The sequence below is a fragment of the Myotis lucifugus genome, unplaced genomic scaffold (assembly GCF_000147115.1).
Source record: "Myotis lucifugus unplaced genomic scaffold, Myoluc2.0 scaffold_162, whole genome shotgun sequence".
NCBI classification, from domain to species: domain Eukaryota; kingdom Metazoa; phylum Chordata; class Mammalia; order Chiroptera; family Vespertilionidae; genus Myotis; species Myotis lucifugus.
The window spans coordinates 2,288,241-2,301,241 of NW_005871210.1; the positions used below are offsets into that span (position 1 = coordinate 2,288,241).

Here is a 13,001-nt window from a genome sequence, read left to right on the forward strand (position 1 = left end):
AAATCAAATCAAATCCTTGTCTCACACATATACAAAGATGAACCGCAGATGGATTAGAGAACTGAATATGAAAAAGTAAAACTATGAAGCTAATAGAAGAAAATGACAGAGAATATCTTGATGACCTTGAAGGTATTTTTAAATCACACTGAAAAAGCATATCCTATGTAATAAGAGCCTAATATGCAAATTGTCCCCTCCACCAGGAGTTCGACCAGGAGTTCGACCAGGGGGCAGGGCTGCTGGCCAACTGCCCGCAGCCCCTCCCCCCAGCCTGGGGCTGGTGGCAGCAGGCAGCCGGAGGAAGGGAGGCCCTGGCTGACAACTGGCAGCTGCTAGGGACCCTACCTGTGCATGAATTTTGTGCACTGGGCCTCTAGTAAAAAATAAAAAATATTAAAAAAGGTTTACAAAATTAAGGATCATTGTTCTACAAAGAACATCACAGACAAAATGTCCAGTCTTTGAAAGCAGATTAATGTCCAGACTTTACAAAGGCCTCTGGCAAATCAAAAAGAAAAAGACCGATAGAAAAACAGGCAAAGGCTATAAATAGTTCACAAAAAGGGAACACCAAGTGGCTTATGCATAGACCAGTATATAGAGAAACTAGAGGCCTGGTGCACGAGATTCATGCACTCAAGGGGGGTCCCTCAGCCCGGCATGCGCCCTCTCACAGTCCAGGAGCCCTCGGGGGAGCAGGGGGTGGGGGGGGTGGGCCTAAGCCATCAGTCGGATATCCTTAGCACTGCCGTGGAGGCGGGAGAGGCTCCTGCCACCACCGCTGCACTCACCAGCCATGAGCTGTGAGTCTGGCTTCTGGCTGACCGGTGCTCCCCTGTGGGAGAGCACTGACCACCAGGGGGCAGCTCCTGTGTGTGTCATAGCGACCAGTTGTTCTGTGGTTTGGTCGATTTGCATATTACCCTTTTATTATATAGGATGTTCAATATCACTAGTAGTTAGAGAAATGCTAATTAAAAAGGTGTTGATGCTATTCAATATTGACAGAAAAATTTAAAAATTGTCTAATTAGATGAGTCAGTATTTATAAGGCACTTAGAATAGTATCTGGCACTTAGTAAACACTATATGAATTTATAAATAAGTAACTACCACATGCTGGCAAGGATGGGCGTGAGGGGACAGAAACCCTTACACTAGAGTGGAAGGGCAGCAATTGTGTGCAATCCAGCAGTACTTGGTGAAGGTAAGTACTCGGGCTTCCATCAGGCTGCTAGACAACCCTGTGGCATTGGAAAAATGGAGTTCTCCACTGTGCAGGTGAAATTTGAAAACAGGCATAACTTCTGGGTAGTCAGCCTTCTAGGTTCATGACTTGACTAGGGAACAGAGCTTTTGTGGGAAGAAAAGGAGACATCTTCCTCCAGCAGGGCACATTACAGGGGAGAGAGTAGGGACTGCTTTTCAGCCCCCACTGGCCTCCTGGCTGGGTGTCTCTATGCAGGACAGGTTGCATATGCGAATGCTATGACCCAGTGCATTCCCTATGACTTTAACAATCTCACTCCTAGGTATATATTTCAGAGGAATTTGCACACAGATCTAGAAAGGACCACAGACAATCATCGCTGCATTGTTTGTTGGTGGTATTAGGGATGCGGAGGCAGCCTTGGTACCCATCACTTGGGAGGTAGGAGTGAAATGTGTGGGTGTCCAATACAGGGTCCTATGCAGCAATCAGAAGCAAGGAACTGGGATGACAACACCAACTGCAACAGGGATAGATCCTGAAAAAGAATGTCGAGTGAAAAAAGTAGAAAATATGATGACCCCTTAAAGTCTGATACCATTATCAAACATTTACAAACACACGAATAAAAATGGTATACATATTTCAAATTACATATCCCAGCCCAGTAGCATGAATGCCAAGGGGCTGAGGATGAGGGTGGGATGGGGATAAAGGGGGAAAAAAATAGAACTAGAGGGGTCTTGCATGATTCATGGAGAGAGAGAGGGGGGAGGGAGAGAGAGAGGGAGAGAGAGAGGGAGGGTGAGAGGTCTTGAGAGAAGAGCAGATTTTCACGATGTGGTTCCAAATACGTTTTCCCAGGGTGTCTTGAACTCTGCACCCTACTTTTCTCACACTAGTGACCAAACTCTTTAAAGGCGGAGCCCGTAGTTTCTCTATCTTCGTTTTTCCTGCCTGTGTTTTGCACACAGTAACTGTGTGTTACTAAGGGGTGGAATTGACTCGAATTGAGATGATTTCTTGTTTCCCTAACAGAGTCTCTGTCACAGAGGGTGGCTGCGGGCCCTTCCCCATCCAGAACCGTCTGGTCCACATTTCCTCATTAGCGTTAGTCTTTGGGCTCTCCTTTGCCGGCTCCCTGTCCCGTCCACAAGCCTCTTTCTCGGTTGCCTCCAGCCGTTCGCTCTCTCCCGTCTCTTCGCTATTTCTTTTTCTTTCTTAATATATTTTATTGATTTTTTACAGAGAGGAAGGGAGAGAGATAGAGAGTTAGAAACATCGATGAGAGAGAAACATCGACCAGCTGCCTCCTGCACATCTCCCACTGGGGATGTGCCCGCAACCCAGGTACATGCCCTTGACCGGAATCGAACCCGGACCTTTCAATCCGCAGGCCGACGCTCTATCCACTGAGCCAAACCGGTTTCGGCCTCTTCGCTATTTCTAACTCCTGTGCACCCCTTGGGACTCCTCCTAGCTTCGCAGAGGCACCGCCCCCTTATTTCCTTGGTCCCGCCCCATTTAGGAGATTTGCATATTTCCAGGGAGGATGTGGCCCGGGTGGGAGCCTCACGGGAACCTCCCTCTTCCAAACCCCGCAGCGCCTTGAGAGAGCGTGGCGGTTGCCAGGCGACGGGAGGACGCCTCAGCGTCTGCTTGCGCCGCCCGCCCCCGCCCCCCCGCCGGAAATAGAAATAACGTGGCGCGGTTTTAGACGCCGGGGCCAGTGCACAGCCCTTTCCTCAGAGTCCCGCCGGGTGTCTGCGACCTCCACAGCAGCCTCTGAGGCCGCCCGCAGAGAGCGTCAGGATGGCCGAGGTCAGGAGTCAGCGCCCCTCTCTGTCGCCTCTCGCTCGACCCCTCCCCCTTGGGCCTCTCCTGTCGACTTATCCTCTGTCATATCCATGGATTCCAATATTTTCCCCATTAATATCCTAACCTCACCCCACCCCCTGTCCCAGTTGGCTCTGGCCCCATCACCTCCTGCCCCTCCTTCAATTGGGTGGGTACCCCTCCTCTCTGTCCCCGCCCCAACTATTACATTGGCGCTGTAGGAAACGCAGGACAGGCACCCACTCCTATATTTTGAGCCACAAGAGAGAGACTCATAGACATATTGATGGCTCACGGACTGATGGGACCTACAAGAAGGCTTAGGAGATATCTACTGTCACCCCTACTCACTGACCCTTGTATACCTGTCACACCATGATTCCCTATCAACGGATCACCTTCTGTAACACATCTTCATTAAGTTCTTCAGCCCATCACCACTGACCCGTGTTATCATTGGCCATTGTGTTATGATCTTGTAGCCTTTATTCACTCCCCACCATTGTAGCACACCCCATTTTCAGCCTCACCCATGAGGGGTAATCTCTGCAACCCTTTAAAGACAGCTGTCTGTCCATGAGCACCCTCATTGATAACTTCGATGGCAGGTCCCTGTCATCACTTGCCATTCATAGTCCCCATCCACCAAGGCCCTACCAGAATCCTTCATGGCCCTATCAGAGCTCTCCCCCATTTCACCCATCACATGGTCAGTCCCATTCAGGATCAGCTACAGAATTTGTGGGGCTCAATGAAAAATGAACATTCAGAGCCCCTTGTTAAAAATTATTAAGAATCTCAAGATGAGCCCTAACTGGTTTGGCTCAGTGGATAGAGTGTCGGCCTGCAGACTGAAAGGTCCCAGGTTCGATTCCGGTCAAGGGCATGTACCTTGGTTGCGGGCACATCCCCAGTAGTGGGTGTGCAGGAGGCAGCTGATCAATGTTTTTCTCTCATTGATGTTTCTAACTATCCCATGAGACAGTAGAGTAGTAAACTGACTGGGGAATGGGGCCAGTCTGAGCAAGGGCCCTATGCAATGTCTCCCACCCATGAGGCCAGCCCTGGTCCCAGCTCCTGTCACCACCATCATACTTCCACCCCTATTGGTTCTCATGTCTCCTCTACACTATTCACATCCCCTCAGCACTCCATCTCCTCCATGTCTAATCTCCCCTTCTAAACTCCATCTTCCCCGGGTCAATAGTTCCCTCTCCTTATCATACAATCGCTTTCATACCCTCTGTCTTCCTCACTGCCTGGCTCCATCACCTCTTGTCTCTCTTATATCCATACTGCCGGGGCCACATTTCTTTCCCCCACTGCTCACACTTATTCATATTTCTTTTCGTCCCATCTTCTCCTCCCGCTCCTTCTAATTCTCCCTTTCCCCCCTATTATTTGCTTTTGAGTATTTCCTCCTCCCCCGCCCCCCACTAGTCATTGGTTTATTTCACTCTTCTTCATTTTCCGTACATTAGCTCCAGATACCAATACTATGAAATAATTATTTCCCAGTCCCTTTCCTATCATTATCTCCCCTTATTTCTTCTTTCTGTTTTTCTTCTCCCTTGACCTCAGCCAACTTTTTCTCACCTCTGCTTTCATAAGTGTTAATTCCCACTGTGGCCTCACTTTTCATTATGGCTCCCTTTCCCTTTTCCTTCTCCCCACTAATTGGTATTCCCAGCACCTAGAACAGTGCCTGGCAGATAGTAAACACTCAATAGATAGGTGTTGAATGAAGGCGCAACACAGTTCCTCTCTGATTAGTTCCTGTTGAAACCATGCTTCCAAAATAGATAGCTTTATATGCCATAACAGTGTTGATACCAACTGGTTGTTGGTCACAGCATTTTTGCTTTTCTTTTTATAGTATATTTTAAAAATAGAAAGATGAACACATTTCTTTTCATCAAAGTTTCTTTAAAACTTTTCTTTCTCCGATATTTTCCTACTCCTGTGCTAAGGGCCAGGTGTACAGGGAAAACCTGGTCTGCCAACAAATCATTAGGCTGGTGATCAAGTGTTGACATTAATACCATTTACAGGGATGGAGCTGAGAACATTGCCATGATGAATTTTTGTGTGTGCTCATGTTTAGCATCAACAAGGGGAAAGCACAGAGCAGCAGCGGCTCCATATTTCCTTAATATGGTTTTTTCCTCCTTTGTGGAATTGCTGAATTGTGATCTTTGCAATAATCTGCTTTTAGTCAGGAAGAAAAGTTCTGTTGAATTTAACATTAGTACTAACATTGTTACATGAAATGTTATAGATATGCTCGTAACTCAGACATCTATTTTAAGATGTGGGCTCAGTTTTGCTTGCATGCCATCTTTAGAAATTCAATCAAGGGTACACATGTTTATGAAAACCAAAAATATGTAGAATTGGAGCTGCATTAGTCTAATCCAGCCGTGGGCAAACTACGGCCCGCGGGCCGGATCCGGCCCGTTTGAAATGAATAAAACTAAAAAAAAAAAAAAGACCGTACCCTTTTATGTAATGATGTTTACTTTGAATTTATATTAGTTCACACAAACACTCCATCCATGCTTTTGTTCCGGCCCTCCGGTCCAGTTTAAGAACCCATTGTGGCCCTCGAGTCAAAAAGTTTGCCCACCCCTGGTCTAACCTATGCCTCTGGCTTCACATGGCATTTTCCTGTGTGTCTGTGTCCAAATCTACGCCCCTTCACTGGGTTTTTATTGAGATATAATTGACAGGTAACATTATATTTGTTTTAGGTATACAGTATAATGATTTGCTATATGTATATACTGCAAAATGATTACCACAGTAAGTTTGGTTAACATCCATTACCCCACAAAGTTATAATCCACTCACCCTCCTTTTACTAGTATAAGGACTCCTGGGTCAGGACACACCCTCCTCCAGTCTAATCTCAGCCTAACTAATTATATATGCAATGACTTATTTCCAGGTAAGGTTACATTAATAAGTACTGGGATTAGAGCTTCAACATAACTTTGTGGGGGAGCGGGGACACAATTCAATCCATACACTAGTGCAGTGGTCGGCAAACTGCGGCTCGAGAGCCACATGCGGCTCTTCGGCCCCTTGAGTGTGGCTCTTCCACAAAATACCACGTGCGGGCGCGCACGTACAGTGCGATTGAAACTTCGTGGCCCATGCGCAGAAGTCTGTATTTTGTGGAAGAGCCACACTCAAGGGGCCAAAGAGCTGCATGTGGCTCGCGAGCCGCAGTTTGCTGACTACTGCACTAGGGAAATAAGAAATCCTATATAACTAACACCTGGGTTCTCATCTAAGTCATAGCCAGACTTGCTTGAATTACATTTGTATATCTGGGCTGGTAGTTTTAAGAACTTGTTGTCCAGATAATCATGGAAAGCAAATGTGGAAAAGGCCCCTGAGCATTGCACAGGGAGCATTTCAGTATACTTGTGGAGATGACCTAATTTTCTTAAGGGATAAAAGTGATGGAATATCTTGTAGGAGACTATTGCCTATTTCTGATGGGTTTCACTGTATGTGTGATTTCATGGTATGTATACCAAAATCTCCCTATGTCTGACCCCAACATGCTATGGACTCCCTCTGCAGTCCTGGGGGCAGTAAGAAGTAGGGTGAAATGAAAACAGATCAGAGTTCGGACAAGCTATAAAAATTCATCGTAACAGCTATAAAAATTTGTTGCTTGCCTACTGTTGGCTAAGTGTTGAACATGAATTACCCTATTCAATCCAATCCATAACAACACCATATGGTAGGAAATATTATATACAGGGGGGTTGGGCAAAAGTAGGTTTACAATTGTCATACAAATAAATAGTACAATAATCAATAAGTAATAATACAGGAATAAACCTCTGTGTTTTGTGTACGTACAAATGTAAACCTACTTTTGCCCACCCCTGTATATCTTGTAGCATCAGGGGATGAACATCATATCGTTTTTCCCTTCATGACATATAGTCTTAAATGTTCTAATTGTCAGTGGCTTTTAATGGGCTTGTCTGAAGGCCTTTTGTTCATGGATGTTCACAGCAATTTCTGAATCGTCATGGTGTCAATGTTGCAATGCTCATTCCCATCCCTGCTCTTCTGTACAGGAAAAGAGTGATAAACCAGTGCTGGAAGAAACGGCGTTTGAAGAAATCGAAAGGGATTTTCAGGAGGTTCTCAATGAACTTTTAGGCGACAAAAGTCTGGAGAAATTTAGGGTTGAATATGAGAAGCTTCATGCTATCATGAAAAAGTCTTATGAAAATGAAAAGCGTCTGATGGCCAAATGCAGAGAACTGAACGCGGAGATTGTGGTGAATTCCGCGAAGGTCGCCACTGCCCTGAAGCTCTCTCAGGACGACCAGACCACCATTGCATCCTTGAAAAAGGTCAGTGATCATCTAGAAACGAAATCAGTGAAGAGCAGTGTCCTGTATGTAAATGCATTCTTTATTTAAAACATCATCTTTTCATCATATTGACAGCTCTGGGCTGGTAGTAAATGAGTTATTAAGGTAAAATTTACATGATTTATGTATTCATTTAGCTTAGGGGATAATGTTCATTTTCAAAGAAAATAATTAGGCTGGATGAGTTTTACCATTCAGAAAATAATGTAAAACTTCACTAGCTGGGTTTCGAAGGAATAATGGGCTAGCCAAAAGAATCTATATAATAAAAGCCTAAGTGACCATTATGGTGGAATGACCAGGTCGACCAGTTGATATGATGCGCACTGACCACTGGGGGGCAGATGCTCAATGCAGGAGCTGCCCCCTGGTTAGTGCACTCCCGCAGGGGAAGTGTCGCTCAGCCAGAAGCCAGGCTCATGGCTGGCGAGCACAGCGGCGGTGGCGGGAGCCTCTCCCACCTCCACAGCAGCACTAAGGAGCAGCAAGCTGAGCATTAAGGAGCAGTGAGCAGGTAGGCAGTAAGGAGTGAGCAGTCCCAGGCTGCAAGAGGGTGCAGGCTGGGCTGAGGGACGCTCCTCCCCCCACAGTAAACGAATTTTGTGCACCGGGCCTCTAGTTAGAGATAAGTAAGAGCAATATTAGGAATCTTAGCATGTCTATGTCTTGTTTGATACAAAATGAGTAGTAAGTAAATATCTCATGATGATAGCTTGTTAAAGATATTTTCATATTCCTACTTTTTTTGTTTCTTACTGTTTAGGAAATATTAGCTTGAAAATACCCAAATAGTAATATTTGTATTTTTTCTTAGCATCTCTTTGTTTCTGCCTTGATCCTCCCAGTTCCTCATAATGGTAGAACAGGGATTTGGTCTGGCTTAGTCTTACACTTTCTTTTCTATCCTGAAGCATGTTGCATTATTTTGAAGGTAAAACATAAATGTTCCATGTTGATTTCAGGGTGATAAGAGGTTAAGACATCTTAATTTATAATTAAAACCCTAGTGATGAGAAAAAATTCACAGACTTTTAAGAAATTCCTTTGATGTCATGCAATTAAATGTCAGCCACTTCAAATAAATTTCCAAGACTAGTGCAAAATATGACATGTTTTCTTAGAAACAACTTTTTTTTGAAGTGTTATTTTCTCCCTATTGTCATTTCCTTCTCTTTCCTGAAAAATCAACATAGAGAAGGCTCCAATTCATTTTATAATGAAAACACACATACTTTTTATTGTAAATTTAAAAACTGGAAATGGAAGTCATGAATTGCTTAAAATCTAATTAGTGAAGTTGATTTGGACAAATCTTCATATAATCATATTTTCATTTGAATATTCTTCATTTGTTTTGCTAAAAATAGTACATACGGTTGCTATAGAAAAACATGTCTCAATAAACTGACACTTAGTTTTAAATCACTGAATTGTAACCCGAGGGCCATCTCTCTCTGTTGTAATAGCATGAATTTATTTAATTAAATAAAATACTCTCTACCATTCATTTTATTCCTTGTCAACATGAAAGTGGAATATTTTTTTACCTTAAGCCAATAGGTTCGTAGCTATATAAAAGACTCATGCCACTGGATGAAATTTTGTAAGAAAATTAAGTGGCAGGGTAAAAATCAAGACTGTTGCAATATTTACTGTGCTTTTTTATTTATTTGAAGGCTGTAATTCACTTTTAAGTATTTATGTTAATATTCAACCATGCATTTCATAATAGTAAGGAAGCCAAAGCTACATGAGTCATTGTTCCCATTCCCTGCTGTGGGTTTCGTTCTTTCTCTGTAAGCATTTGATGAAAAGGCCTGGGCTTGAGTTTCTGGAAATGGGAATTACCAAGACTGTGTGTACAATTAGATCACAGCAAAGACCACTTTGCTATGACTTGTTCTAAAGCTCACATGGCCATTAGGGGTTCACTTGGGACCTAAGGACAAAATATATTTTTTTAATTCAGAATCTATCAAGAGCTTCAAATGTAGGGCTTAGATCCAAGATCATTCCTTATGTGATAAAGCTTATTTAAAAAAATCTGGACTTGGAAAGCCCATAAGCTTTCGTATCTTAACATTTTTATTAGAAACATCCTCCTATTAGAGCCACCCTTGCAGTATGTGAGTTTTGTATCCACACTCACCAACATAAGAAAAAAATACCCTTTTCCAATACCCCCTTAAAAACCGGTGTTCAGCATGGATGAGCTCATGTTGAATAATTCAGTAACTCAATGCAAATTTAAAACACAATGTTTACTATGTAATCTTCTTTCCCCATAAATGACTACTGGATTGCAGTGGTTTTATTATTCTGTTTACCCAGTTCACCTTGCATCTGGAGCCTAGTTTGATTTTTCTCACTGATGTCCTGTGGCCCATCTAGGAAATTGAAAAGGCCTGGAAGATGGTGGACGCAGCCTATGATAAAGAGCAGAAGGCGAAGGAGACGATTCTTGCCCTGAAAGAGGAGATTGTGAACTTAACTAAACTAGTCGAGCAAGGGTCTGGACTGACAATGGACCAGGATAGCAAGTAGGTCATAGCCTTCTGATTTATGTTGGATTTGCTTTTGTAGAGGACTCCTTCAACAGACAGTGTCACTTTGAACATGATATAAGACAGTCTCTCTCTCTCTCTCTCTCTCTCTCTCTCTCTCTCTCTCTCATTTCCTAGAGATTATTTTCTGTCTATTGCTATTTTTTCTTTTTAATACTCCCTTTCTCCCTATACAAAACTCCTAATTTATGGTTATATTAAACTTCTGGGTCTATAAGAATCAGTACTACAGTTTCAAAATGAATAAAGATTTTAGGTTTATTTCTTTCAGATGTGTGTGGAATGGAACTGGCTGCTTTTTGGCTCTAATTTCCAGCTGCTCCCATGTACCCCCCCCCCCCACATATCCCCCCAATTAGTGGTATCACCATCCTTCCAGCTTCTCAGGTTCTTGGCCAGAAAACAGAGTTGCTCTTCACCCTTGCCACTCCTTCTTCCCTTAAAACTTTGTCTTGTTGATTCAGTCTTTCCCTCCCCCCTATCTCCAGTGCTACTGCCTTGGTTTGGACCTCCCTTGTCTGTTGGACTTGGCAGTAGACTCCTAGCTGGTTTCCCTGCCTTCAAGGAGACATCTCTCTTCTTTACCATCTGCCACATACCAGGTTTATGATGCTGAAACATGTACCCACATGCTTCCATCTCCGGCATAAACACCTTTGAAAATCTATCCATTTCTAAAGGATAAAGTCCAAAATCTTGAACATGTTTTTCTGGGCTCTTCATAGATGTGCCCCGGTTAGGCTGGCTCGACTCATGTCCAGCAACACCGTCCTTACTTGCCTCCATACCTTTGAACATGTTGTTTTCTATGCCAGGAATGCTTTTTATTCCCTTTTCCATGTAGTACACAACTCTGCATCCTTCAAGACCCATCTCAAACACTATCTGAACTTCCTGGCCATCAGCTTCTCTGTTCCAGTTCCCCTCCCACCCCCAGACTCAATGACCAAGCAGAAGAGTCACTGTTTCCATAGGATCTTCATCTGCCTCAAGTCTGGCACTGATCACATTGAATGGAAATTAGTTGTTGATGTGCTTCTGTACCCATTAGGCTGTGAACCCCTTGACCTAAGACATCGTTACCTTCCCTTCAGGAGTCTTAGCACTCTGCAGGCCATGCAAAACCTTGCATTAATTAGGAATGAACATGCACTTTCTTAGGCATCTTTAACCAAATCTAACTGCCATCAAGATTTCTTATGCTTTCTAGATGCATTTATCCAATATTGATAGATAATAGTTCTAAGTGTAGGTAGTGGGGGAGGGACTAGAAAAACAGAAGATATGGTATCCATCATACTTAATATTTAATCATATAAACTATTTAATATTTTTTAATTAGAGAAGTCAAGCATAATCAGAGCAGCCACTGAAGAGCAATGTGAAGGCTCTGGTTCAGTTAGGAGGCATTTTAATGAGAAGTGGCACATGGTTGAGGAGGGACATTGAAGAAACTGTCTGGCCCAGATTTTGTCTTCAGTAGTGCACTCAGGTGTAGTTTCTCTCTTCATAGTAACCTTAGGATTTGAGGTTTTGTTTCTGGAGAAGAGTTTCAATGTGGTTTTATGTTATATCAAAGCTATTGTTAAAAAAATCATCAAATTATTGTGTTTGGAATAGTCCTTTGATGACTGTCAGCTGCAAGGGCCTCTGCTTTCTCAGCTCTAAAGTGGCTGCTTTGCTTTAGTCTAATTCTGTTGCACAAGTCATATCAGACATAGTTTTTCTACTTTCGAAATGCTAATTCTGCAGAAAGTCATGACAAATTATATGTAATGATTTTTGAAATGTGGAAGTAACTGGTTTACAATTCAAATAAACAAATATTATCACATACTCTCTAAATACTGGCATCATGAATGATTTTTCAAATTTTGTTGTTGGAAACATTTGATATGTGTTGCATTTCTTTGGGAGAAACTATACTCTGTGGCTACTGGATAGGAAAATGGCAATGTGTGTTGTTTGCTTGTTTTTGCTTTACTTTAGACTTTATAGCTATAATCATAGACCTCCAAGGAATATATTAAATCAATAGTTTCCTAAATTCATAACTCCTTAGGGTTAATTACAAGAGTTGACAATAGCAATTATAGTCTTATTGTAACAAATTCAAAATAATACAGAGATATGGATGATCTTTACTTCATCCCCCCAAATCTTCCACCCTAAATTCCACTTTTCAGAGATAAGCCACTACTTGGTGCCTAAATCCCTATAAAACACACACACACACACACACACACACACACACACACTTTTTTATTTTTTTTCATTATTTCTAATAAATTTAATCATAAAAATTTTAATCTCTATCATATTGAGTACTTATTCATCAGTTCTTTTTTCTTATTTTTTAATTTAATTTTTATTTAAAATTTTTAAAATTTATCTTTATTGTTGAAAGTATTATAGATGTCCCTCTTTTTTCCCCACTGACCCCTTCTAGCCTGTCCCATCTCCCATCCCAGGCCTTCACACTATTGTCTGTGTCCATGGGTTATGCATATATGAATATAAGTTATATGATTAATCTCTTCCCACCTATCCAATCTCCCCTGCCTTCCCTGGACACTGTAATTTCTTAAATATAAGAAAAGGGATTACATTATGCATGGTAGTATTGGCACTTTTTCAGTGAACAACTCACAAACAACTCCCATGTCAGGGCGTGAAGATTTTTCTCTTTCACACCTGAATAGTGTTCATCCTTGATCTAGAGCAGTGGTTCTCAACCTTGGCTGCACATTAGAATCACCTGGGAATCTTTTTAAAATCCTGATTTCTGGGCCTCATCCTCCGGAAATTCTGTTTCTTTGATATGGGGTGGGGCAGTTTCCTAACTGCGGATCAGAAACAGTATTTTTGATCCATGGTTGGCCCAGAAATGTTGGATCTGCATATGGAATACCAGCGGGTAAGGGAGGGCCAACTGGTATATTTATTGAAAACATCTGCATCTAATGGACCCGTGCAGTTCAACCC

The 13,001-nt window shown here is 42.6% G+C and overlaps 1 protein-coding gene across 1 annotated transcript in view; it reads left to right on the forward strand.

Moving 5' to 3' along the window:
- Positions 1-2,963: 2,963 nt before the first annotated feature.
- Positions 2,964-13,001, forward strand: part of CFAP58 (cilia and flagella associated protein 58) — an 89,915-nt gene continuing 79,877 nt past the window's right edge. The window contains exons 1-3 of the mRNA XM_006095945.1: positions 2,964-3,034; positions 7,150-7,431; positions 9,844-9,992. Coding sequence (XP_006096007.1) covers positions 3,026-3,034; positions 7,150-7,431; positions 9,844-9,992 — 440 coding nt within the window. The 5' untranslated portion in view covers positions 2,964-3,025. The remainder of the gene's footprint in view (positions 3,035-7,149; positions 7,432-9,843; positions 9,993-13,001) is intronic.